The sequence below is a fragment of the Podarcis vaucheri genome (genome assembly GCF_965113315.1).
Source record: "Podarcis vaucheri genome assembly, chromosome: 17".
In the NCBI taxonomy this organism is placed as follows: Eukaryota; Metazoa; Chordata; class Lepidosauria; order Squamata; family Lacertidae; genus Podarcis; species Podarcis vaucheri.
The window spans coordinates 1,622,353-1,650,226 of NC_138755.1; the positions used below are offsets into that span (position 1 = coordinate 1,622,353).

The following is a 27,874-nucleotide window of genomic DNA, read 5'->3' on the forward strand; positions in this document are numbered from 1 at the left end:
AGCATGAGCATGTGCATTTGGCACTCAATGCAGGTGCCTTTTGGGGGTGCTGTACACATCATCCCTTCATCACCCCATTCCCCCGCTATTTTGCTTTGCGCCAAGAATGCACTTCTCAAGCGCTTCCTGCCTATGTAAGCCCACACAGAGAGAGCGCTTTCTCAGGGCGCCTCCAGCTGGGACAGAACTACTGATGCTGGAGGGCTGCGCAGCTCCCCGCACCATGTTTAACTTGTCTATGAATGAAATAGGCAAAGCAGGAAGTGGTAAACTTATCTGCCTCTGTATACTGAAAAATATCCTCGGTGCATCAGGAAAGCAACGCTTTCAAAAGACTGGGAGTTTGTTTGTTTGTTTTTGTTTTTAAAAACAAGGTGTGTGAAAACACTAAACAAGAGGAGGGGAATAGAGCACACTGTTGCACACTAGTTGGAAATATGCCCACCTTTGTGTGCAGACAACATGGAAGTCACTGTTGCTTTAGATAACGTTATCGTACACAGGAGTGCACAACTGCAAACTGCTGTGTTCAAAAGTGCCATGTGAAGAAACAAAAGTCCTGTGCTTTTCAAAGGTTAGGTGTGTACACAACCTTTGTCACCCTATTGAGTGAGGGGGACTCAAGTAGCTGAGAAGCACTGCTTGGCTGCAGGATGGGGGCGCTGGCGTGGAGACCACCAGGTGCTCTTCTCGGCCCCGGTCTTCATGCCCAATGGTTGGGGATGAGGCAGTTGTGGTCTTCACAACTGGAGAGCCCCTGCTTCCTCCATTCCTGCTGTAAACCCTTCCCTGGCTGAGCCATGTGCCCCCTCAGGCTCAGTGGAGGGCCTTAAATCCTGCTATTAGGAGAAGTGGAGGAAACCAGGTCTTCCTCTCTGACAAGTAGATGGTTGCTCCACCTCAGTCTTTCCCAACTTGGTCTCTCCAGAGGTTGCCCAGCATCGGCCAGCGTGGCCCAGGGTTCAAGGGCACTGGGAGGTGTAGTCCCAACCACGTTGGGCAGGCAAAGGGCAGTGCTGTGGCACCATTCTGGGGAGAGGCTGTTCTGACTCCACAGAAGAGCAGCTTCTTTGTATTTTACAAAAACAAGAGAGAGGGGAAAGGTGTCTCCCATGGCTCTTTCCCTGATTATGGGATGTTCTGTGTTCTGCTCCACTTGCTGATGGGGGCCTGCCCAGGAGGTCCAATGGAGCAGAAGTCCCATGGGACCCACCTGCCCATGTCTCTTCTCTTGGTGTGCTTGGTCAGGTGGGCATCCCCAGACGGTGCTGGGCGTGAGCAGCCCCATGGAGATGCTAGGGAAGGATTCACAGCCAGGAACAAGACCAAGACCACAGTGGCCGTGGTGGGAGCTGTCATCTTCACAATGTTGGGAGGCCATCAGGCTCCTCCAGCCCTGCTTGAGAAGCTTGCCTCTGTTGGGCAGGGGGTGATTGGCGAAACACACATGGAGAATGTCCAGCCTCTGAGAGAAGAAGATGGGAGTGTGGTTCTGACCATTCCCTGCCATTAATCTTTCACTTTGGTTCTGTCCTCAGGCTCAGCCAGCTCCAGCTGGCCAGCGACAAGGCCCTCCAGCCCAGCAGAGACCCCCACCACAGGGTAAGGACCCAACACCAAGAAGGCCAGGGAACTGGGGCTCACACGAGGGTGCAGAGGGGCTCATAAGTCTGGAGCTGGGGGGAGAGGCTTAGAATCCTAGAATCGTAGAGCTGGAGGGACCCCGGGGGTCGTCTCATCCAACCCCCTGCAAGAACCCACCACCTCCCCAGGGAGTCTGCTTCACTTGGGAAGTTGTGGGCTCTCCTTACCAGAAGCCTTCTGTGTGTGCGTAATCACTGGGTTGGGATTTCTGAGGACCCATTTCAGCTGTGACAGGTTTCTTCTCTCTCCTTCTCTCTCCTGCCAGGAGGCCCGCAGCACCCGCCTCCGGGCTCCCAGCGCCCTCCTTCTCAGCAGCGCCCTCCCCCGCAAGGCCAGCAGCTCTCGGGCCTCTCCCCTCAGCCAGGGGGCCCCCCAATGGGCCAGCGCCTGCCCAGCCCCACCACCCACCAGCCTCCGCCGCAGGCACAGCAGCGCCCGGCGGGGCAACGCCAGCCTGGCCCGGGGGCCCAGCAGCCTCGCCAGCAGGGCCCGCCGTCCGCACCACAGTCCCCCCAGCCCCAGAGGGGTCCGAGCCCCAGCGGAGGCGGGCAGCAGCCGTGGCAACAAGGGTCCCCTCAGCAGCAGCAGCAGCAGCAACGGCCTGGGGGAGCAGGCCCACCCAAGGCAGCCTCCGGGGGGCCCCCAGGGCCACAGCAGCAGCAGCAGCCACCACAACAGCGCCCCCCAGCGGCTGGAGGTCAGCCACGGCAACATCCGCGGCAGGGCAGCCAGGGGGGCCCACCTCAGCAGCGCCCTCCGGGGGCAGGAGCACAGCAGCAGCGCCCAGCGCCTCCCACAACCCAGCAGCCAAGGCCTAGCACTCAGGGGCAGGGCCCCGGGCAACAAGGCGGCCGCCCTCCACCAAGCCAAGGCAAACCACAAGTGGCCCAGAAACCCAGCCAGGACCTGCCTCCCCCCCAGCCCCAGCTGAAGTAAGCGGTGGACTCCGGGGCTCCTTGGGGGGGGAGGGAGGGAGGGGCAGCTGGAAGCAGTCATGGCTCCTTGCCTGTGTTGCTGGCTTAGCTGGGGGGCAGCTGGGTGTGGTGACTTGGCAGGATGCTGGGGGGGGCAGTGGGGGCCAGCTTCTCAGGTGCTATGGGGCCTCAACCGAGCTGTGTACACCTTGATGCCACCCTAATGCTGTGCAGAATGAGCTACGCAAAGTAAGTGCATTTGCATATAGCTGCAGAATAGTTTCTGCTTTTGCCCTCTTACCAATGAATCTGAAATTCCTGGGTGGAGGGAGGGAATTGCACAGAGATGAGAGAGAATGGAGTGGCGGGGGGGGGGCTGGGAATGAAACTCACTTGCCCACAGGAAGCCCTTCCCCGCTACCCTCTCACAAACCTCCAGGGCTCCTGGGTCCAGCATGTCTCCAAACTTCCCTCTGCTATCAGTGAGAGCGAGGAAGCTCCAGGTGGAAAGCCATCACACCTCTGAAACAGAGCTGAGTTACTAGGCTCCCCTGTTCATGTAATCACCCTGCTAAAGAGCAACACTGCTTTCAAATAATGATTTGTTCAAAATGTGACATTTCAGAATTAACATTGTCCATGTTGAATTTCAGATTTTGCTTCTGAAAATCAACTTTAGAAAGCCAAGTGCATAGCTCCGGCCTGATGGAGTTTTAAGCTGTGGCCTTTGCATTAGGTTAAGTTAAAACCAGGGTCGGTGGGAGCTTTTCATGAACACTTGAGCTGCGTGTGAAAAGGACGCCTCCAGCCCTCCAGCCGAACTAAGGCGAAAGTGAGGGAAGTGCTGCCCTGGCTTTGTAATGACAATAGCTGAATTTGATTGGCTGTGTGGTGCCATCCATGGGCCTAGCTGGGGGGGGCAGCTGTCCCCCCTAAATCAAGCAAATAAATAAAAATACTTAACTGACCAATTGTGTCACAGATAACTCAGTTCTGCCCCTGCCCCAATAAATCCTGGGGGGTGTGCCTGTGGTGTCATCCCATAATCAGACTGTTACATGACCCCAGGGGTCACAAAAGATAAAAGAGGGTGAAGAGGCTGCTGGGACCAGGGCAGCAGACAAACCCAGAGAGCTGAGCACTTGGGGTTTCAGGGGACAGCCCACCTCTCCACCCCTCCAGCCTGACTTCCTGCCAAAAATGTTTCCTTGCACATCTAGCGCATCCCTTAACAAAGCCAGCAGCCCTGGGGCTTCCTCTCACGTTTCTGAAGGCAACAGGTTCTACTTGAAATTGGAAAAGCTGCAAAAAAACACACACCTTGATCTGGAGAAGGCTTGCATCCGAATCAGAGGGATGCGCCTGAGAATTCACTCCCCAGACGCCTCTCCGTTTCGCGGAGCCGGAGGCCATTCCCTGCTCTCTGCTTCCCCCTGCTGGACATGCCGTCCTTGGCCCTTGCAGTTTCGAGGGGGGCGGGAGGGGCGGGGGGCGCAGAGAACTGCATTCCCCCCCCCACGTGCCTCCTTCAGCGCGCGGTGCTTGTTTCCTTCACTCTCCCAGGGAGGAGGGGGGATGCTTCCCAAACGCAACCCCCCCCCTCTGTCTCTCTCCCTGCCCCTCACCCCCGCCCTGCATTTCTTGAAGACGCAAGTTTCTCTTGCCTGGCCTGATATTAATAGTGTGTTTCTCATTTCTCCGCCTCTCCTCCCCCTTTCCCCCTCCCCGCTTTCCTGCCCCCCCCACCCCTCCCTCGCTGCCCCGTAGCAAATCCCAGTCTCTGACCAATACCTTCCCCCTTGCAGAGGCGCCGGTGCCGCGGGGGAGCCTTAGTCAGGACGAAGTGCGAGCTGAGAGCATCCGCAGCCTCCGACAGAGCTTCGCCAGCCTCTTCTCCGACTGAGAGACTCCCCCCTCCACGCTGGGACCCCCCCCCGCGCCCCCTGCCCCCCTCTCCCCTTCCTCGCTCCTGCAGCCCCCCCCCCGTCCCCCGCAGGAGCCGCAAGGGACGCACAAGCCCCTGTCATCTGTTCGCCTTGGGCCAGGGAGAATCCGGGGGGGGCACGGGGGGGCCAGCGAGGGAGCCCTTGGCAAGAGAGGGGCGCCTGGCTCCCTGGCGCAGGTGAGGAGGGGGGGGGGCTCCTGGCCGCTCCGAAGTAGCGCCCATGGCAGACCCCTGGGTACGTCTCTGGCTGGAAAGGCAGCCTGAAAGGTCACCATACCTGCCAGAATGGATCGGGGCCAAGTGAATGGCAGGGCTTTGTGTGTCCAGTGATGCTTCCGACTGCGGAGTCATTGTTGAAAATAATTCTATACATCTCACAAGTCTATCGTCTGCAAAGCTGGATTCTGAAATATTTTCCCACCCCACCCTAAATCAATTTCAAGAGCTCCACTTTCCTGCAGAGGGAGCCTCCGATAAAAAAAAAATTGCCAATGAATCCCCCACCCAAACCCAATTTGTCCCAGCTCCCTGTTTCATCAAACCAATTCTCCGTATGCTTTGCTGCCTCCTCCCCATGAAGGGGAGCCCACCCCCACAATTAATGCTTCCCAGCACACACCCTGGCAGTGCGCATCTCCCTGCCTGCATTCCCCGGAGTCCTCCTTGAACCCAAGGCTGGAGATTTCTCAAGTCCACGTCTCCTCTAACATGAATATGCAAACTCTGCCCGGCTCTCTTCTCCTGGCCCCGATGCTGGTGGGGGGCGGGGGCGTCCCCAGAGCGGGGTCCATGGGAGAGGAGAGGGGTCTCCGGGGATCTCTGTACATAGCACGAGGGAGGGGACCCCTCCTGGGCCATGTCTGTGTTTGTGGCCACAAAGGTGTTTGTGTTGCTGTTTGTGAATAAGCCAACCTAGCGCCAATGCGCTCCCCTCCAACCCACCCAGTGTCCCTCTTGGTAGCTTCCCCAGCTGCCAGCCACCACCACCTCGGCTACAGGTCCCCCCCCTTTCACACAGACCCCTTAGCGATTGGCAGCCTCCCCCCACCTTCCTTCCTTCCTTCCCTTGGGAACAGTATACTTGGCAAGCCTTAAACCCGGTTTACCTACCTACCCCTCTTTACCCCTAATTGCAGCGTCCCCATGACTGTTGTGGTTTGAGGTCCACTTGTTGCCAGGGAGCTTCCAGGCCCTGGGCAGGCCCAGCCGTGCTCTCCCTCCTGGTCTGAGCTGGATGCTGCCCCTGTGGCTCGGAGGGCCAGCTGGCCACCGGTGGGGAGAGAGCGTCAAATCACAGCATGGTGGAGCTGGGCAGGCGCCAAGGGTCCTCTAGTCCAATTCCCTGCAGTGCAGGAATCTCAGCTAGATCGTCCCGGACAGGTGGCCTTCCAAGGAAGGAGAGCCCGCCACTTTCTCATGGGAGTCCCGATGTTTAGTAGGTTTCTCCTCACTTCTAATTGGAACCCAGATTTGTTAACCCCACACCCCGCCTGGCCGTAGTCCCTCATCCCCACTCATGGATCCGACCTTCTCAGAGAACAGCCATACTACTGCCGCTGTAGCCAAGGGTTGCTTTCGCCATCTTGGGTCAGTGGCTGAAAGACAAGCACCCATTGGACATTTGAGGGGGCATTTTTTATTCAATGTTCAAAACCCAGAGCTTGATTCCTCCCACTCCCTATTTGTACATAAACTCAAGAGAGAAACTCCCCACTATATTTTTGTGATTCCCTTTTCCTCTAAAGTTGTGTCGCCTGCCCCCTGCCCCCCTTTGAAAAAAACACAACGAAACACTGGGGCGGGGAGAGGGAATGCCACTCAACGCGTGATGGTCTGGTAGCTGCAAAGTCGCGTGTCGTAGACGTGTTGTGACATGACGCTTTGAGCTGTGTTTGCAACCTATTGCCAGGGTTGGGGAGGGAGAAGACTAAAGGGGTGTCCAGGCAGCCCCTCCGTAATGCACCCCTTTTCTCTCCCTCAACCTCTTCTCCCCAGGCAGATGCTCCTTCCCCACTCAAGGAATCTGGGGAGGGCAATTTAAAGTGCTAACTTGTTATATCTTTGTTATTTATTCTTGTCTGGAAAGTGCAACCCCTTTCCCACACTCTTCCCATGGGGATAGAGGCCTTTCCTATTGCTGTGATTCTGTCTCTGTGTGGATCAAAGTTTCAATGGATCAGTGGTGTAAAAGACAAAAATAAATATATTATATAAATATAAAAAAACAAACACCCTCAAACCTGCTGAAAAAATGCACACATTTTGTGGCTGGAAAGAAACCAATAGAAAGATATATATAAATATATATATATATATATTATGCAGAGAAAGAGAGTTATATATGTACCAAGATATTAAACTGGAGAAATGATAAGAAGAAATTTGTGTATTATTGGAGGTGTGGGACAAAGGGGCGAAAAGTACCTCTGGAATAAGAGATTCTGCCCTGTTTCCAGGGATGGCCCAAGGTGTTTTCAGTGACTGCAAATGGCACCCTCTGGTCGAAACCACCCCCCCATACTACTATCCCACCTACCTGCAGGGATGCCTGTCCACAGTTGTGTTCACATGTCATGAGCCAGAGCTTTTGGCTTGCCATGGTTTACTGGGAGCAAGCCGTGTGCTGCTGCCCCCTGGCCAATGGCTCCCGCTCTCCTCCGTTCCAGGTGAGCGCAGGATAAGCAGGTGGCCTTGAACTCCTGTTGCCTCCAAAATGGGGGCTGCAGCCTGTTTCTCCCCAACAAGCCACACTTGCTACTCAACCTAAAGCTACGTTTTGTTATGTGTGAATGGAGCCTGTGTATCTGTTCTGATAATTTTTCAAAAAAACTTTTTAAACTAACAGATTGGATGTGGGTTTTTTAAAAAATCAGTTATTGTGTCTCTGAAAAAACATAACCAGGCTTAAAATGAAATCTTGAGTTTAATACAAACATGTTAAAACCTTCACTTACAATCTTTTAAATCTGAATCATAAGCATTCATTAAACACATTAAGTTAAAGTCTATCTATCTATCTATTAAAAAGATCGGGGGCAGGGAGAGATGTTCACAATTTGAGATATGAACATATTCTAGAGCTCAGGTAGCTGCGGGTTATAACGCAAAAGTAGAGTTTCACCCACGCGATAAATAGGATGGCTTTTCCTGTTGATTTTAGTCCCTGGCTCCAGGAAGAGGCCCACAGTAAAACACAGGGCTTACTGTGCCATTTATTGTTCTTAACCTTCAAAGTCAGGTATTTGTAAGTCTCCTAACCCCAACAGCCCAGATGCTGACTTTCTACCCCATGGAGAGGTCCTTTTTAGAAGTTCTGGGCAATGCTGGTGATTTGCAGCAATGGCCTGGATTAAAAACTTAAAGAGTGAATCTGGTCCGCTGACTATCTACCCACCTGACTTCTCCTCTGCAACTGGTTTGCTGGCCCAGAGGGGAAAGTGATGCTCCAAAGCGCATCAAGGGGAGCCTCCCAGTCAGACCACTGGTCCAGCTATCTCCGGATTTCCCCCACTGACCTCTCCAGGGTTCTCTCCAGGGTTTCAGGCAGCCCGACTTGGAAATGCTGGGGTTGAGCCTGTGACCTTGATATGCTCTGCCCCTGAGTCGTGGCCCCTTCCCCAAAGCGCTGCGGCTGCGGCCTGGGGAACCTGCAACCATTTGCCGAAAAGCAACCCCCGCCCTCCGTACAGCACCAGGCCGCATCAACCCCCTTCCCTGCTTGAGGGGTCCCTCAGTTCCTTTGGGGCATCAGTACCTACCTACGCTGTTTCCTGGCACCCCAGACTTTGAGCTGACCTCACAGCCACACGCCAAGGAAAGTCAGGAAGCCAGGGAGGAAAATGCTTCATGTCGAATGTGGGCACACAGAGGCAAACCACCATGGGCACAGCTATGGCATTCAATTCCCCCACTGCTTGGGGGTCGCTTTACAAAAGCACTTGGGCACCCTTTGGCACTGGGGCGGGGGAACAGTGGCCCTCTGGAATTTGTGACTGTGGGCCATGCTGGCTGGGACTGATTGGGAGCCCAAGAGCACCTGGGAGGACCAAGGTACACCCCCCCACACACACACTTTAGAACCATAGAGTTAGAAGGCGGGACTCAAACCCTTGAGATTCAGTCTCATGCTGTACCAGCTGAGCTATCCCAAAATCTGCCCCCACTCCCTACATAGTTTCCTCTCATGACTTTCAGTACCCAGGCAATTCGTTTGCAAGTCAAAGGCAGAGAGAGATCGTTCTCAGGGGCTCCTCTGAAGATATGGCACTCCTGGCTGCCAAAGCTGCAGCGTACCAGAGCTCTAGCCCTGCGCATGCCTGGGAAGCACAAGGCAGTGTCCACGTCACCCCTGCATTTATGGGGCTGATGTGCAGCTTTATGGGTAGATTGCCATGCAGAACAACCATCGCAACCCCATGTCCTTTGCTGCGTGTACATGGGGGTGTGCACACAGGTGAGACAACTGGAAACCAGAGGGATGATGTGAGGAAGAGTGTGTCCACCTGAACTGCCAGAAGGGCTGCCATCCCACCTTCCTCTGAGTTCCAGGAGTCCTTGAGGGCTAGATACATGCCCCCTTTTGTGTAAAGGAAACTGACTCCCCACAAGCCAGCAGAACAGCAGGCCTTCTGTGATGCAGCTCAGATAGGTAGGTTGTGGTTTGGCAGGCCTGGACAGAGGGAGGAGGACATCATCCAGATAGGGCGTAGCCTTTTTATTACACCAGCTCCAGCTCCTTTTCCACAGACCACCGTCCTTCTTTCACCCCTCCCATGCTTCTCCTCTCCTACTGAAGTTCCCAAGCAAACAAACAAATGACACCTACAACATCCTGGAAACAGGATAAGCCCCATAAAAGAATACACCTGGGGACAATGAAGCCAAAGTCATTGCAGAGCAGGGATGTTTCAATGTCTTTCCTGCTTTGGCGACCCCCTAGTAGGACTGCAGGCTTTGGAGTGAGAGTGAAATCCAGGTGGACACCCCAGCCCCAGCGTCTCTCTGCACACAGACCTGGGCGATACACCCGGATGCCAGGGATGCAGCTGCCCCCTGGGACTGACTGGCTCCTGTCCCCCCAGGGAGGGCCGCGAGTTGCACCCTGGCCTCGAGGCGTCGTGACCTTTGGTAGCAGTTCCAGTCTCGCCACGTTAGCTGTGGAGCCGCAAGGCAGCGGGGAAAGCGAAGGGAGTCAGCTCTTCGTTGTGACCCACCCGATGGAGGGTGGGCTCAGAGGCACTGCGCTCGATCTTGGGCAAAGAGCGTTGGAGCGACTCAATGGAGGCCAAAATCTGGAAGAATGGGAAATGGAGATCAGACCAGAACTCTGCCCCTCCCCACCAGACACTACCTTAGCAAGCCCAGGTTCTGGACTGTGGGGGTTTAGGCCTAAATCAGCAGTGTGGGGAACTGCAGAGTGTCTCAGGGCCCCTGCAGGACTCGACTTTGGCCTTTTGTTTTGTTGCAAGCACGTCTCTGGCCCTTATTGCTGCAATGGTGGCCTTCAAAGCAATGGGGTGTGAGCTGCATCCCTCCGAATGTTTCGGGACTGGCTCCCATCAGCCCCAGTGAACCCGGCTGGTGGTCAGGGATGATGGGGTTGTAGTTCAGCACCTGCACAGCCAGAGACTTACCAGCCCTGCTTTAAAATTGCAGGCAACCTCAGATGACACCAGCATGGCCACCTCAGGATTTGCTGTGTGTGTTTGTGCTTCAATGCGTAGCTCCTTCCCACTTTTCATAACTAGCCAAAGCAGAATGACATTTGCAAACGGAAGTAGTACACGCAGATCTTAATTTGCCCAATTTGTATAGGAAACATGCCTGCGTTTTGCAGAATTATTATTAAATGCAAACAAACGGAGGCTGTCCAAACTAAAACCTAATCAAAGGAAGGAAGGAAGGAAGGAAGGAAGGAAGGAAGGAAGGAAGGAAGGAAGGAAGGAAGGAAGGGGTATATGTGTCAGGAGCAGGTAAGGGTGCACCTGAGTACATGCAAAGTTCCTTGCCATTTTCCTGGAGGATCCTTACCAGTACCTATATTTCCTGACTTGTGGTTCTAAAGCAGTTTGAACCTTAGGACTCTCTCTTTAAAACCACTATGTGTACATCGTTGTTAAACAGATGTGCTGAGTGCACGCAGCAATTCTATGGGAGCCATAAAACATGGTGACGTTGGCTGAGGAATTAGTTCCTCGGGTTTAATACTTTTAAGTAAAGTTCCTTGAGGTTCTCAGAAGGTGGGATACAAATGTGACGATCTGTCAGTCAGCGCACACGTCCATGCCTGTATCTGCCTCAGACTCACCTGAGGAAAGAGGGGTCTCTCTTCACGCTTGAATTTAAGGCAGTCGCCCATCAGCCTGCGCATGGCCTTGGGGCAATTGCTGGGCACCTTGCTTGGGTCAGGAGACAGGTATCCCCGGCCAACCATGAATATAATCTGGAAGGAGGGAAATAAACCACCCATTACAAAAAGAAAGGACCCTCTCTTGGGATACAAGGCCCCCCTTTCCCCCCACCTCTTTAAGCCCAGTCAGAACCACCACCAGCTCTGGATAAACCTCTTCCCTTTGGGCGCGTTTGATTGGCCATCCTGAATAAGGAGTGCGACAAACCCGGGGAGAGATTTGGGAGGGTTTCTTGGCCAGCCCCCCAAACACGTCTTCTGTCCTTACCTGGTCCCGGTTGTTGATGTGGCTGTAGGGGAGGGTCCCGGAGAGCAGCTCGTAGAGAACAACTCCATAGGAGTAGACATCTGACTGGAAGCTGTAGGGGTTGGGGTCTTGCATTCGGATCACCTCAGGGGCCTGTGGGAGGCCCAGAGAGGGCAGGCATTAAAGTCTGCTGGGACGGGGGGGGGGGGAAATACTGCTGCTTCGCTCCAACCCCTTTTCTCCTCTGGCTTCACAACTTCCCCCTGCCCCAATTCCAGCCAGGAGCAGCCCCCGACCTTGGCAAAAGCTCACCATCCAAAGTATGGAGCCACTGGGCTGCTCCACCTGCTGCGAGCTGCTCCAGCGCGTCTTCACGGTGGCAAGGCCAAAGTCGCCGATCTTCACGGTCAAGCCTTCGTGCAGGAAGATGTCTGAGGGCAGTCGGGTGAAGGAGCGTCGCGTGGGATTCTGCCTGGCGGGACCTGCCGCTCCATTTGCCCCAGAGCAGGGAGGGCTGAGCTACAGAACTATCCTACCCCCAAGCTCCATGCTGAAAACCTCCCTTCTATTAGCGGGGCACCTGCCATTTTGGAAACACCCTCCAGCTGTGCAGGTCAAACCAGCACAACCCCCGCTCCCCCGTCCACTGCAACACCCGTCCGGGAGCCCCGTGGGGCAGCCAAACTCCCTGCCACAAAAGGCGAGGTGGAAGGGAAGGATACTGTTGGATTTGAGGTCCCGGTGGATTATGTTCTTAGCATGCAGGTAACTGGGAGAACGAGAGAGAGATGGAGTGAGATAGTTCATCAGCATCCTTGGCTTGCAAGCTCATTCGCAAGGGCACCACACCTGCCTCTCACATGCCAGCATGCTCAGAGGGAGGGAGAATTGGAACCATCAAGGGCTGTTCCCAAACCATGTATATTTTCCCTTTCCCGTATCTGGCTGCCCTAGTTCCTAATACCTCTCTCTTGCCCGGGGGAGGATGCAGAGCACCGAGTGAGCGAGCAAAGAAATCTGCCTCTGGTACAAAGGTAAAGCCGGCACCCCTTGCTCTGCCAGCTTTTGCCTCTGGCTCCACCCACTGCTGGCATTGCCCCAGAGGTTGCCCAGAGGGGCTGGTAGACCCCTGGCTGTAGACCCCTCTTGCAGCACAAATCCCGCAACAGGGCAAGGGTGCCTCCAGCCCGGATACCATACAGGGCATGAAGGCAGCAGCCCTCTCTGCTGTGCTCCAGAAGCCACCCTGCCTCTGACTCGGGAACTTCCGCCAAGGGCCCCGGCCTGCACACTCACGCCATGCCCTGGGCCGTCTGCCGGGCCACGTCAATGCGCTGCACCATCTCCAGGGGGGTTTCTTGCACATGCAGGTGCTGGTACAGGCTGCTGCCTTCGCACCACTGGGTGATGATGGCAAAGCTGGGGCGGGTCATGAAGCCCATGAAGAGCAGGATGTTCACGTGGCGCGTCTTCCTGCAAGGAGAGGCCGGCGTCAGAGGCCTCCTGGCCAGCATCACCTTCCCCTCCCCACAGGTTCCTGCTTACCTGAGCACCTGCATCTCGTTCTTGAAGGCCTGCACCTGCTCGCTGGTGGGGTTGCTCACCTTCAGGATCTTGACCGCCACATCCCCGTACCAGCGGCCCCGGAAGACAGTGCCAAATGACCCAGCGCCTATGCGCTTCAGGATTGTCACCTCGGTATGGCAGACTTCCCAGTAATAGCTGGAGTCCCGGTAGCCCAGGGATTTCTGCAGGGAGGCAAAGGCAGGCCAGGGACAGGGAGAAAGAGGGTCAAGCCCTTCCACAAGGAGGCCCTGCTCCCCCGAGCCCCCTGACACACCAAAACCTCTCTGCCCCCGCAGCTTAGCCACACGTTTCCTGACAGCAGCAGGTCCCAAACTCTTTTCCCTCGGGCACACTTTCAGAATAAACATTTGCTCACCCCACACTGAATTTTTTTTAATTGATTAGAAATACACGGGGAAACAAAAAGAAGCAATTCCTTGCACTGCTTGATTTATAACACAGAATAGAACTACTCGGGGCATCCAGGAAGTATAAAGCGGTGCAGTTACAGAAGAACGTGAATCCTTCCAAAAATATAGTTATAAATATGCCTCTCCTTATGTATATACACAAATTCAGTGAGAGCTGTGAGCTTGCTTTTGCCAGGGAGTCTCATTTATAGTAGCTCTAATTTAAAACAAACTAACCCTCATCTCCTCATCAACCCAAGGAAGCCCTTCTCTGTTCTCATCTCTCATATCTGTCAGAGTTGAAAATCCCTGTTCACAACGATATGTTATGGAGCACTGCAGAAGACAAGCCCATGCTCTTGAAGAGAGGCGGGGGTGCTGTTTCTGGCAGAAAAGCCCCCAAAATATATTTTGATACTATATACTACACTGAAATGTTTAAATGCTTCTTTGAGTGTCCTTGAATCTTCCCTCCACCCTCGGCCCCCTCTCCTGCCACACCAGGGGGGCGCACCAGACCCTCTGAGAGCCACTGATCTGGGGTCACCTTCCGTCATGGCAACGAAGCTCATTCTCTTGCCCCACAATAAGAACATTTGGTAGCCCTTTGAAGTGCCCACGGCACATCCGTTAGCCCCATGTCAAAGTGCCACCCCCCCCCCGCACTCACAGGTTTCTTCTTGTCTTCGGCAGGGGCCTTGCGCTCCCTGGGGGACTCGCCAGGGGACTTGGGGTGGGGGGAGCGTCGGCCAGACGAAACAGCAGCCATGCTGGAAACGGGGGGAGCCGGCGGGGTGCAGGGAGGCGGCTCAAGCGCACCTGGGCCTGTGGCGAGAAGGAGGGTGGGCTTACTGCGGGATGCTCCCTCGCAAGCAGGTGGACAGGAGACCCTTTCCTTACAAAGTGCTTGGGGGCTTCCAAATGCAGAGTTCTGATAAAGGTGGGTAAAACAAAATGCGGTGTGTGGAGAGAGGGAGGGCAGATTGGAGGGTCACCAAGGAAACGGACTGACTGGCGCATCAGGACTGACAAAAGGAAGAGGCCTCTTCTTCTTCACGGGGTGCACAGGCAACTTATATAGAATCTGCTGCCACCGGACGTGGTGGCGGCCACGGGCATCGCCTTTCCCAGCAGGGGTGACTCACCTTCCCTATGTGGCAGGACTACAATTCCCATCAGCTGCAGCCAGAACACCCGGCGGTCAGGGATGGTGGGAGTCCAGCAACATCTGAGGGAGCCCCGGTTCCCCCACCCATGGATCTGTGGGGCGGGAACTGAGCATGGCACTCGTGCCGAGGGAACAGTGGGGGCCCAACCTCTCTGGAACCGTCAGGCCAGTCAGTCATCTTGGCCAGGCCTGCCTCCTCTGGCAGGAGGGGGCCTTTCCTGTCCCCCACTAAGAATCCTCTAGCACTGGTCCATCCCCCCTGTGCTAGTCCTGGCTGGCACCTCCCCCCATGGCGCCCCCAATCAGCGCTGCCCTGGGAGATCTCTGTCCCGGCTCCCTCTCCTCCTCCTCCCCCTCCAGGCTGCCCCTGCCCACTCCCACCAACCTTCCCCATTCCCAGCAGACACTCACCCTCTGTGTTGTGATTCCTGCTTAGGAGCTGGAAGAGAAAAGGCAGAAGATGAACAGCTCTGCAGGCAGGCATCTCTGGAGAAGAAAGCGCTGGGGCAGAGAGAGGGGACTGCCAGCCCCTTCCCTTTCTCCGGGGGGATTTGGGGGCAGCTCTCAACTTTTTCAGAGTGCTCACATGACTGAATGCTTTTCCACACAACTCCTTCTGCCGCCCCATCCATTCACAGATAAAACCAGCACCTGGTGTTCTAGCCTGGCTCCCCCCCCCCCCGGCACACTAGTTTTCTCTGTGCAGAGATTCATTCGTTTGTTTGTTTGTTTGCATGGAGAAGCATTCCATCAGACCTGGTGTCTGAAATGGTACACAGAATCATAGAATTGTAGAGTTGGAAGGGACCCCGAGGGTCATCTAGCCCAACCCCCTGCAATACAGATTTAGCATCTCTGTAAGAACTAGCCCACCATCAATGACCAACCCAGTATTATTCCAGGCTGGGACAGAATTTTCCCCTAGGTTACATTTGCTCCTGACCTGGGAGACTCTCTCTCTCACACACAAAACCTCAGATCACTTGTGGCATTTCTCCTCTGTGTATTTAAAGACTGCTCTAAATCCAGTTTAAGGGCCACCTGGGAAGCGTAGCTCTGTCGCTTTGTGGGCACTGCTGTGCATACGGCCGGGGCTACATCTCTGAATGCCAGCGGGGAGAGTCCTGGTTATCATTTATTAAATTCCTATACTGCCCTCCGTCTGAGGGTCACAGGGTGGTTTACAACATAAAAGCACTAAAGCGCCTCACATGGTAACAAACAAAAGCAAGAGAATGGTAGACTTGGAAGGGACCATGAGAATCATCTAGTCCAACCCTCTACAGTGCAGAAATCTTTTGCCCAACGTGGGGCTCAAACCCACCACCCTGACATTTAGTCTCCCGCTTACTGCCTGAGCCACCCCAGATGCAAAAGTGGAGCAAGGCCAACACCTGGAGTGTGACGGGTCCCGCCCCCCCCAAGGTAAAATATGTGCTCTACCAATGAGCCAGGACAGAAACTTCAGAGTGAAGTTCTCCTCCCCCCACAACAAAGTGCCTCACCTCAAGCATGCCGCTGTCCACGGGGCTGGTGGTACTGACCATGTGGACATTTGGGGTGGAGGTTGAGCGGTGCCGTTGGAGCTGCTGCCCACCCCCGTGGAGGCCGAGGAAGCCGAAGGCATCTGGGCTGAAGGGGGGCGGCTTTCTTGGGCTGCAAGAGGAGAGGAGGAAGGGATGACATGGCATCCAAGCTGGGGGGGGGCACACTAACCCTCCAGCAGTTCAGGCGCACAGAGGATAATCAGGTCTAATAGCAGATTTATACTTAAAAAGAAGAGGCAAAGTGACTTTTCCTTGAGTTTATCAAGCACAAGTCATTGCTTGATAGTTATGCCCTGGACATGGTGGCTACAGCTGCTCTCCTCTCAGAGTGCGGGTATGCTTTTCTATACTTAAGGACTAGTCCCCCATACTTAAGGACTATAAACTTATCTCCCCTGCTTTTTAAAACAAAAATTAAGCTTTCCTTGAAGAGCAAAGAAAACTGCCTTATATAGGCAGACCACAGAGTCCATCTAGCCAACAAAGACTCCCCAGGTTTTCTGAAGGCTCTCTTTTCTAGTCCTTCCTGGGGATGCCTGGAATTGAATCTAGAACCTTTGACATGCAGAACATGAACTACAGCACTGGGAGGACAAAACAACCTGGGTGTGTGATAGCTTAATGCTTCCAGTTCAAATGTCTCCTGCACAATAATGCAACAGGGATAGTCTTGCATCATATGCGTTGTGAGTGGCAGATTTAGCCTGGTGCCCGACTCTGCTCCGCTGTGGGTCCATGTTGCTGCTGGCGGCTATTTCTAGATCATGATCCCTTGCACAGGTGGGGAGCGAGCAAGGCTCTTACCCAACAGCATGAGGGGTCTCTGGTTCGTGACTCGGCTGCACTGGGGTAGTCGGGACACTGTCCTGCCAGAATGGAGGGTGCTGCCCCGGATCATGGCTGTAAACACTACATGAAAAGGAGAAAGGGGTTGTTGAGACTGGATACAAGGGGAACAGGGACCGAAGCAGGTGCTCCAACCAGGGGGAGGGGTTGTGGAGAAAGGGGATACTCACGGCTTATGCGAAGTGGCCAGGTCCAAGCAGACCGTAGGCACTCGGCTGCTGCAGTGCTCGTGGAACTTGTAGCCACAAGTCTGGCAGCGGAAGCCATGGAAGAGGAACTTAAGGCAGAAATCGCAGAAGACCAAATTGAAGTAGGTCTTCCGCACCTGCCCAGAAGAAAGAAGGTGCAGGTCAGAGGAAGGGGAGGAGTTGGGGATGGGATGTTCCCAATATGCCTGTGTGTGTGTCTGTCAACAGGCTGCGTGGACACCCAGCAAGGCGCCCAAGTCGCCCGCATGCAGAAAACACGCCCCTTTGGTGTAACAAGTGTGGCCTGTATTTCCAAGCCTTTGCTCCAGGGGGGACAGTTCTGCTGTGCGATTCCACTGCACAGGCAGGGCAGCCTCTGGGTCTAGTGCATTCCTGTAGGGCAACGTTCCCCATTCGGGTGCCCACCAGGGTGTTTTGGACTACAACTCCCAGCATCCCTCACTGGTGAGCATGCTGGCTGAGGGCTGGGGGGGGGGCGTTGAAGCCCAGAACATCTTTGAGGGCACCAGGCTGGGGGAAGCGGCCGCGTGATGCTCTGGAGTGGGGAAGGGGCGGCTGGGTGTCCACAGGGCTAGGGGTGTGTCTGTGTTTGTGTGTGCTGGCAGGGAAACGTGCTGCTGGAGGGCCTCCTGTGACTCACAAAGTTGTGCATAGTAAGCGGCAAGTCCTCCAAGACTTCCACAGAGAGCTCGGCCCCCTCCAGGTCGACCAGGTCCGTCTCCCAATCTGTGATGGTCTTTCGCCTACAGAGAGAATCGACGCATATGCAGCTGTGACCCAAAGCCCGCCACCTACTGCAGCTCCTCCCTAGAGACAGCCACAATGCTCCTGTAGCTGATCAACTGCACGGGGGGGGGGGGGGACATGGGGACGACAAACCCCATGAAATTTCTCCCCACTGTGGTGAGTTCCAAGTCGACTGCTAATGCTAACCACCACACGCACACCAGGTTAATATACTGCAACACCTAACATAATGCAACGCTGTAAGAAGCAAGAAATCAGCCATTTTCCATAGTGGGGAAGATGGACACAAAGGTGATGGTCTCGCACCATCCCATTGCCTCGTTCCTGAGGGAGTCCTTGCACTAAGACAGCAATCTCTCCGCCTCTGCTCTGCACTGGGCTTGGGGCAATGAAGCATCCACCACTGGTGGGCAGAGCTGGGAACGAACATTTAAAAATATTCCAACAGCTCAGGCAACAAAACCTTCAGCATGTTTAGAGCCAGATTCTGAGTGGAAAGGGGAAGCTGGGATTGAAACTTTGCATGGACCCTAGAAGACACTGGTGTAGCTTTTTGGGGCAGGCTGAGGAAGGGGACCATGCAGAAGGGTACGTGAATAGGCATTCCTCTGGGCTTGAAAAGCCACAGTCCATTTCAAATTGGATTCCAACCCACAGGAAATGGTGCTCACCTTCTGCCCCACCTGAGAGCTCTCCTTTGCCAGTCCACCCACTCCCTTCACTGTTGAAAAGGGCAGCCCACAAACCTGTAGCACTGCTAAGGGTGGGAATGAGTCTGGCATGCTACCACTACGGCAGCAGGCTGTCCCACCTGAGCTCTGCAAGCATCCTGTGCAGGAACTCGCAGAACCCCTTCTGGTCTAAAGCCTTTTCTTTTCCGGAAAGGGCTGCTTGCTCATCTTTTCAGAGCAGATGGAGAGAGGAGACAGGGAATTGGGCAAGGGAGCTTTGGCGGACACAAGGGCCTTCGAGCTCTGACTGGGTGGGCGTGGCCTATCCCAGCCCTGCCACAGCCCCACCACTGTGTCTGTCTGCGGAGACCTGGAAAGCCTTTGCAAGTTCATGTGTAAACTCCAACTGTGTAAAACATTTCAATTGGAAAAAAGATCAAAAGGTACAGCACATCATTAAAAAACAAAACAAAGCTAAGTAACTGCGTCCAGACCCCTGTCCAGCTGGATGAGCTTCCTGGCAGGTTTGCAGGAGATGCACAAGACAGAACTCCTAATGCTGCCTTCCTCAACCTGGGATGCTCTTCCATGCGCTTTGGACAACAACGCCCACCAGCCACAGCCATTATAGCTGGGTTGACCATAGCTGGGGCTGATGGGACTTGTAGTCCAAAGCATCAGGAAGGGGGGGGGGCACGCCAGGTTGGGGAAGACGAGACCTCCGGGTTCATCTAGTCCAGCCTCCTGTTTTCGAAAAGGGCCAGGGTGATGCTTCTGAGATTCTGCCACAAGGGCGTGAAGGCAACAGCCTTCCCTACTGCTGACCTCGATCTACACTGGCCTCCAGAGATGGACCGCTTTGGATGACGGACTAGATGCATGTAAAACTCTTCAGATCTGGACACCCATAATGCAGAATTTCTGCGTGTGGCTAGGGCAGGCCTTGGGTTCAGTGTGCTACATTTCGTTTGCTCTTTCCTATACCCAGCCAGCTTGAGGACCCTCAGCTCCCTGCCTGCCTTCCCTCGCTTCCCCAGCCAACCTCAGCAGCCACCTCCTCTCCCTAACGGGAGCCACTCACCCATCACTCTTTTTCCTGTAGACCACACAGCAGTCCTGGTTGAGCCCACGGACCTTCAGGGCCTTGTCTAGGGAGCTGTAGACAGTTGTACCTGGCCGGACAGTCACCTGAGAGGAAGGAGGGAAGCAACCGGTGTGTGCAAGACAGGATATAGACAGTTGGGTGAAGAGGGAGATGGTGCTGAACTGACCTTACAGACACTGTTCTCAACATGCAGCCTTGAACTCCACTCTGTCTCTGCCTTCCTCCCATTAGTCTGAAGAAGGAAGGCCCAATATGGACCAGTATAGAATAGAATAGATTGCCAAGACTTAGAGCAATCTGGTTAGTATCGGGGCAAGAAGCAGGATCCTTTGATTCTGGGTGCCACTGGCCCCATGTGGCAAGCTGTAAGATGCAGCTTTGAGCATCTTCCTGGGGCAAGAACTCTCAGGCCCTGGACTGACCACTGGGCTCTCCTGGAAAAAAAGGCCTGTCATTAGGCTTCCTGGGGTCCTGGCTGAGCAACACAATTTTTCTGGCTCTGATCCTTGGTTTGGTGCCTGCCTACTTGCTTTGAGACTTACTACATGGCAACAAGTCAACTAGGATCCGTGATAACTGGTTTCAACAAATCCTCCGCCCCTGAACCAATTCTAAATCCTCCTCTGCGGCTTTTATTATCAAACATGAGCCATATCTGATACGCTGCTATATATCATCTCAGCATTTGTTTTCAATTTTCTGTACCGTTTGACAGCTGACATAGAATGATATTCTTTTGAAAGATGACAAGAAATAGCTTTTTAGAATGCAAGAACACTTGTTGGAATTTCTGATAGTCTTTGACAGATGTTCCATCTTTGGTTAAAATCCAGTCATGGCGGCCTCTGAGGCCTAGACCCAAAAAGTTTTGGGCTCTACCACCTCACAGAATTACAACTCTTAGCAACTTTCAGCAAACTAAAGTACCCATAATTCTTGGGGGTGGGGGTGGGATGTGCTTTAAAAATATAGTGTGCACACATATTCAGCTAAGTCCTATTCCAAAGAACCCCACTGAAATTAGTGAACCTAGAGTAGTCATGTCCATTAACTTCAGTGGGTCTGCTTTGAGTAAGATGTTGAGTAGTGTTGAATACCCTTCTATGATATGATAGTCCAGTTAGGAACTCTTCAGGATATCTGAACTCACTACATGGTCAGTCCCAGCCTCAGTTCTCCCACCTATAAAATGGGAATAAAAAAACTCAACTTGGAGATTTATTAAAGAACCCTAATTACATCTATTTTAAATGAATAAATAAATAAATAAAATCCCACTTTTCAATACAGATGTTCCAAGGCAGTAGTCCTCAACCTTTCCAAACCCAGGATTATGTATTTAGTATGAATATTTATACTCTGCCTTTATAGTTCAAAACTGAACTCCTCAAGCACATTAAAAACCAACCAACACCAGAATGCAATGAAAATACAGCAAAAGCAGATGATTAAACAAACAAAATCACAACAAACCAGCAAAATTTACCTGGAAACCCAACCTGCAAACAACGGGACCTACTTTTATTTATCTTTTTCTTTTTTTACCATGCATGTCTTCCTTCCTCACTTTCATGCCTTCTCTTTGCTTTTCTGTTCCTCCCCCTTTCTGCTCTTTTCCTGCTCTCTCTCTCTCTACCTCCATCTCTTTCCTTCTCTTAAAAAAAGTAAGCAAACATGAAAAGAATGGTGATTCTGTTGCCCTGAACTGTGGCGCACTTTAGGTCAGTGCTTGACCCAGTTTTGGGTTGTGATCCGGCAATGGAAGACGGCTGCCCTAAAGCAAGAAAGGGCCCTGGGAAACCTGCGCTCCTCTTGCTGGACTCACCCTCAGCCCTGCCGGAGGTCCAACAACACCTGCAGGACCACAGCTGCCTCACCAGGTGCTCTCTGAATAGCTCTGATCACACACAGCCTCTCACGGCCAGAAAGTCTCGCTCACCACTGTGCGCTGTTGATTGGGGAGGTCCACCTTGATGGTGCCCCGAGGCTCGGCCATGGCTCTGCCTCCGAGCCTTTTCCTGCGAGAGGCAAGCATCGTCGTCATGCTGTGGGAGAGAGGCAGGAGGTCTCCCCTCCCACCCCCACCTGAAAGGCCGGGGTCTGGAGAGGAGGAGGAGGAGAAGCCATTCGTGAGTGGGCCGCAGGAGGAGTTCTGACTGCGCCTCATCCAGGGGCCTGCAAGGAGGAAGATACCAGAGGCAAACGAAAGGGGTGACCTCCAGGTCCCTGTCGCAGTATGCATGCTTTTTAGCAACAAATATAAAAGAACAGACAGAAGTGCACACCCACAGAATTTTCATATGGAGCACAATCTGCTACCCAGCACATGAAGCTGGCGCCCACAGGCTCCCAGATTTAGCTTTCGAACAAACAGCAGTTTCCTAACCCCTCATGATTGTCTGACGCAATCTCCTGGAACAGCATATTGCTGGCAGCAGGTAACAAGCTCACTGTGATCACTTTATATGTTTTGAAACAAGACTTCCTTTATGTGAAAGAGACCCCTGCCCCCCCCCCCCCGCTTTTGGGGGTCATCCCTTGCATGACTGTTGTTGTGGAGCTGTTGTTGTGGAGCGTGTGCTCACACAGTGCTGAGCTAGTCAGGAAGACAACACTTCGTTTGCACCCCGATGAGTCATGCTAACAGAGGACATTTTCTTATTGTGTTCCCAGCTTGAGAGAAGCACATTCTCTTTTGATATAGAGGAAAGTAACTGCATTCTGAATTAAAGTGTAAGCAGCCCCAGGGCGGCAGAGTATTAGCAAATACCTGGTCTTCTCACAGCACCAAGTTTCACCAAAGAAATGTGTTGGACATAAATGTTTTTGTGCTTGAAAACACACATATAAATGTTGTTTCTATAATGCATTTTCTGCTCCTGTGCTGCATAGTACATTTTGCTGAGCATGCCAGTGCCATTTACCATAGAGAGGTAGACTCATGCAAACCCCACAACAGCCAATTTTGTTTTGCTAAAAAAGCATTGGAAGATTGCAACTTCGGGAACGGCAGGGGTCTGAGAAGGCACAGCCTCCGTTATCCTGAAATTTCACTATCTAATTTCACAATCCCCATCTGCTATGCATTTGGCTTCACCACAAGACTTCCCTCACCCCTTGCAGCACAAGCCAATCCTGTGAGTTTCTAAGCATCCCTAACCCTGCCTTGGTTCTAAAGCCAAACAGCCATATTTGCTTCCAAGCCACCCCAACCTCCCAGCTAAGCAAAACTTTCCCATGAGCCCACTACCTCCACCCTCCCAAGGTAGGGGTCAGGGGAAACTGGAAGGGCCAAAATTCCCCACTCCTGTTCTAAAGAGAAGTTTCTGTCACATAAAATCACCTAACCATTATTTAATTACATGATGCTCCTTTGCTCAAAGGCCTGTGGGGGCCATAGAATTGTAGAGTTGGAAGGGACCCTGAGAGTCATCTAGTCCAGCCCCCTGCAAGGCAAGAATCTCAGCTCAAGCAGCCATGACAGATGGCCATCCATCTGCTTAAAAACCTCCCAGGAAGGAGAGTCTCCACCCTCCCAAGGGAGACCATTCCTCTGTCAAACAGCCCTTACAGCCAAAAAGTTCTTCCTGATGTTTAGTCGGAATCTCCTTTCTTGCAACTTGAAGCCATTCGAGGTCTACGCTCCAGAACAGGAGAAAACAAGTTTGCTCCTTCCTCCATGTGACAGCCCTCAAGGTATTTGAAGATGGCTATCATATCTCCTCTCAGTCTCCTCTTCTCCAGGCTAACATACCCAGCTCCTTCAACCATTCCTCATAAGGCTTTTTTTTTTAATCCTTGATCATCTTGGTCGCCCTCCTCTGCACATTGTTCCAGCTTGTCAACAACCTTCTTAAATTGTGGTGCCCAGAATTGGACATAGTATTCCAGGTGTGGTCTGACAAAGGCAGAATAGAGTGGTACTATTACTTCCCTTGATCTGGACACTAGACTTCTGTTGATGCAGCCTAAAATAGTATTAGCCATTTTTGCTGCTGCATCACCCTGTTGACTCATGTTAAGCATGTGGTCCACCCAGACCCCCAGATCCTTTTCACATGCACTGCTAGTAAGCCAGGTTTCCCCCATCCTATATTTGTGCATCTGGTTCTTCCTGCCTAAGTGAAGGACCTGACATTTGTACCTACTGAAACTCATTTTGCTAGCTTGCGCCCAGTTCTCCCATCTGTTAAGGTCATTTTGAATTCCAATTCTGTCTTCTGCGGCATTAGCTACCCCTCGCAAGCTTACCCTTCCTTTGCCCAAGTCATTCGCAGCTTTTCATGAACCCCATGCACACAGCCATTCACCGTGAAGGGCCTGAAGATGCTGAATGCTACCAGCATCTGAAGAAGTGTGCATGCACACGAAAGCTTATACCAAGAACTACTTAGTTGGTCTTTAAGGTGCTACAGGAAGGATTTTTTTTATTTTGGCTACCAGCAAAGTGAGGAGAAAAACCGAAGGCAAGTGACAGCAAACAAGCTTTTCCTCCTTTTTGTGCAATAATGTTTGAGCAGGAATAGTACCCTGGAGCAGCGAGAACTTGACATTTGAGCAGCTGTACCCTGGATAATTTCATCTGCTCAGTTCCAGGTTTTTTTTGGGGGGGGTGGAGAGAGAATAAACATTGGGGCTTCCTGGAGTTGCCAGTATCAACTTGCTTCAGGTCCACCCTCAGGGAGTCTTGGTGGCTTCAAGCTCCACTCTGCAGCTACATCATCATTCCAGCTCCAGCAACAGCAGGCTACCTTCCATCAGAATAAAGGGGTGTCCCCAACCCTCCCCACTTGGCTGTCAAACTGTTCTCTGATAGACCTCAGAGGCTAGTGTGGGAGGGTTGTTCACAAGGAGTGTGTTCTTTTGAAAGAAATAAATTAGCACTTCCGTCACTCAGGCGCCAATTAATCACAGGCATTAGGCGCATCATGCTGCTACTGTCCCAATATTGAAACAGAAAACACACGACACAGGTTTGCAGCTGGGAACTGGGATTATTACAAGACTTGTGAAGTGAGGATGTAGCAGCTAAAATGAAGCTGGCTCTGGGATCCCTTGACCTTGAAATACAACTTCTTTCAGAGTAGGCTAGAGGACACCTGCAGATCTTGAATTTATCTGAATGAATTTATTTATTATCGAACCTCAATTTATTTATCATGAAATTCTGCAAAAGCTTGCAGGAATAAGACTGTCACTGCCTGACTAAAAGTGAAACTGGCAAGAGGCTGCTTACTTCTATAACTTGCTTTTGAAGTTTGATCGAAACCTTGGAAGCCACTGCTCAAAAAGCTGCATCTCATGAATGCACCTGCTGCATTGCTGACAACACACACCAACACCAAAGCTGCAACACAACTGCTTAGTGTGTCTAAGATGCAACTGCCTCTTTATACAGGGGTCTCCTGTCTAACACCAAAAATGCCACTGCTTTTGGAACAAGGGCAACTGCTATATTGGATCTCTAATTTGGAGAGGAAACGCCAGTTGATTTTAGGGCAAGGGCAAGGACTGTGAAGAAAGAAAATATATCTTGCAGGTAACTGCCAGTCTTGATCCTGTAGTCCACGGGCAGCCAATATGTTGCCTCCCAGAGAGGTGGACTACAGCTGCCAATTGTCCTGACCACTGGCTCTGCTGGCTGGGGCTGATGGTTGGAGTTGGAGTCTGACAATATCTGGAAAGCATCCCCCCCCCCGCACGCTTTCTGCATGAAATGCAGCTGCGTCCACATGCCGAGTGGGGGGCAGCCTGGGGGCGAGAGGGACCCCTCATGCCGGGAAGCCCCGGCCCCGCCACCAGCATTCATCCCAGCGGAGGCAGAGGTCGACTTGGGCCTGAACCCAGCCCGGGAGAGGTGGGAGCCGAGGCTAAGGGGGCAGGACCCGCAGGGCCAGCAGGCCCCCGCTGCCCACCTCCGCTCCGCCCTTCCTCCCGCGGCCGTTTTGTGGCGCTTGGCCTCCGGGGCTGCAATGTCTCGGGCTGCCCCGCCGAGCCCCCGGCCAGCATTCCGGGCGCGGGGAGGCGGCGCCCCCATTCACCGGCCCCGCCGCCGCCGCCGCCGCCCTCCGAAGGGGAAAGGGGCCCGCGCGCGCCTCCCGCGGCTCCCCGGAACACGGGTGTGCCCCCAGGCCCCGCTCCCGCCCCGCCGCCGCCGCCGCCCGAGCCCCGGGCCAGGAAGGGAACTTCCGACCTGCCGCCGCCAAGCCGCCGCCGCCGCCATCTTGTCCGAGCCTCCGAGGTGGGCGGGGCCCGGGCGCTGACGTCGCAAGCAGAGGAGGGAACTCCCTGGGGGCGGGGCGGGGCGGGGCGGGGCGGGGAAGGGCGCTTAACCCCTCCTTCGCCGGAAGGGACCCCCGAGGGGCATCCAGTCCCTCCGCAGCCTCCTCTTCTCCCAAAGAAGGCGGCGGAGTTTGAGGAGCAGAGTCTTCCTTCCCGGGCAGACGAGCCCCATCTAATACTACGCACCAAGCCTCCCCCGTTTGGCCTGCGCGGCCAGGCTGGCCAAGCCCATGGGGGGGGGGGGGCAACTGAATCAGTAAAATTCAATACAATTCAATACAAATCTTAGGTTGTGTGTCCACCTAACAAAAGTCAGCCCCCCGTGGGGTCAGGACTTTGTTGGGGGGAGGACTTCTGTTGCGGTGGGGGGGGCAGGACCGACGTGATTGGTCAGCAAGTTAAGTATTTCTATTGTTTTGCTTAAAGGGGGGCAGTTGCCCCCTCTGCACCCCCTTGGTGCACCCCTAACAAAAGCCTGCCCCCTCCACAAATATCCTGGCTGCGCCCGTGGCAAAGCCACACCCACCTAACATCAGGGGTGGGGGGCATGAAGATGCAGCTGTGCAAAGCTTCGTGCGAGACCCGAGAGTCGCCCTGGCACGGGGCTAGGATGGCGTGGGTGGGCCCCAGCAATCAGCGCATAATGGCTGCTGAGCCACCTGGGCAGTGCAAAACCAGACCACCAAGACCACGACGACGACGATGATGAATAGCTTACCACGCTGCCAAATGGCAGAACCCTGCATCTATATATACGCAACCGAAGCCAACACGCTCTTAGTAAATGCAGCTGGTAGCAGAGCAAATCGCTTCAGCTCACCCACTGACCATGTTACGGACTAACAAAGAATGTAAAAAGATATCCTATCATCAACCTCTGTACAATGGCACTACCAGGCACGATACATTAGACCAGGAAGAAAAAAAGCACAGTGAGTTGCAAGCTAGTTCAGTTCCGGTGCTGAAACGACAGCATTGGCGGTTCAAGCGCAAAAGAAGAGTCCTGCTGGACCAGAGCAAATGTCCACCTAAGCCCCGCGTTACGTTTCTGACAAAGAGCTGCCAGAAACCTGTGGAAAAGATGCAAGCAGCTCATAAAAGGGATGCCTATTTCATTTTAGTTGTCCTCGGCACCCAGTCAGAGACAGACTTGGGGGCGGAAGTCATTTGGAGCAGAGAAGTACCTATGGGAGAGTGTCCCCTTCCACCACCCACAGTCTTTCTATTGCAAATCTCTCCCTCCCACCTGCCTTCCCCCTTCCAATATTTGCATTTATAACCTTGCTGGGTGGGAGGTGACATGGTCAATGAAAGCCCTAACGCCAGGGATTCATGAGGAAGGTTGCTGATGGTTGAAGGTGTGATACCAGGAGAGAGCTAACTTTGACACCTGAGAAAACAGAAGCACACCAAACTGCAACTCCCAGTTATTCTTGGATCTTCCTGCCAAGCATAAAGGGTAGACCATTACAGAGTGCTAGAATGACATAAGTAATCTAACGAGACAATGTGATATATGTTATTTTTACTGTACATTATATCCCGTGTCAACCTACGGGTATGGCTTCGCTTGCAAATAGCCTTAACAGGCGTGACATGTGAGTCCCTTTCAGGTTTACATGAAACCACACATCTGGGAAGGTGGATACCAGGTTATTATTTATTGAATATCTATATAACTTATGGGACCAAAGGGGGGTGGGAAATATCTATAGTGGTATCTTGGTTCTTAAACTTAATCCATTCTGGAAGTACGTTCCAACACCAAAGCCTTCCAAAACCAAGGCACGCTTTCCCATAGGAAGTAATGCAAAATGGATTAATCCATTCCAGACATTTAAAAACAACCCCTAAAACAGCAATTTAAGATGAATTTTACTAACAAGACCATTGATCCATAAAATGAAAGCAATAATAAATGTACTGTACTATAAAATAAATAAGACAGTATTGCAGATGATAATTTTTTTTAAAAAAAAATCTTACCTACAATGATGATACAGTGGTCATTCTTTGGATGGGGGGGGGAGGGCTTTATCCATTTCCACAGTCACACAATCAATCAATCAATAGCCGAACTGGGTTCCACACAGTCACAAAACAAAATACGCAAAAAATCCTCAAAAACAAAAAGGTCAAACTTAATGCATTCCAGAAGTCTGTT

At 53.0% G+C, this 27,874-nt stretch overlaps 2 protein-coding genes across 4 annotated transcripts in view; one reads left to right on the forward strand and one right to left on the reverse strand.

Annotated features, from left to right (window-relative positions):
* The window catches only part of SYN1 (synapsin I), an 89,602-nt gene extending 82,732 nt beyond the window's left edge, over positions 1-6,870 (forward strand). The window contains exons 11-13 of one of the 3 annotated variants that reach the window (XM_082205811.1): positions 1,539-1,602; positions 1,910-2,576; positions 4,326-6,870. In XM_082205811.1, the coding sequence (XP_082061937.1) occupies positions 1,539-1,602; positions 1,910-2,576; positions 4,326-4,461 (867 nt within the window). In that variant the 3' untranslated portion in view covers positions 4,462-6,870. The remainder of the gene's footprint in view (positions 1-1,538; positions 1,603-1,909; positions 2,577-4,325) is intronic. The other 2 variants (XM_082205812.1, XM_082205813.1) reach the window with 2 other exon arrangements.
* Positions 6,871-7,407: 537 nt separating this feature from the next.
* ARAF (A-Raf proto-oncogene, serine/threonine kinase) lies at positions 7,408-25,691 on the reverse strand. Its single transcript, XM_082205821.1, has 16 exons — positions 25,622-25,691; positions 21,368-21,603; positions 19,405-19,511; positions 17,546-17,648; positions 16,867-17,021; positions 16,655-16,759; positions 15,809-15,959; positions 14,715-14,742; positions 13,806-13,960; positions 12,705-12,907; positions 12,456-12,632; positions 11,882-11,928; positions 11,472-11,590; positions 11,181-11,312; positions 10,811-10,945; positions 7,408-9,794 (listed from the first exon to the last, which is right to left on the reverse strand). Exons 2-16 carry the CDS (start codon positions 21,593-21,595, stop codon positions 9,654-9,656), a joined length of 1,986 nt encoding a protein of 661 aa, XP_082061947.1. The 5' UTR covers positions 21,596-21,603; positions 25,622-25,691; the 3' UTR covers positions 7,408-9,653.
* Between the last annotated feature and the right edge of the window lie 2,183 nt (positions 25,692-27,874).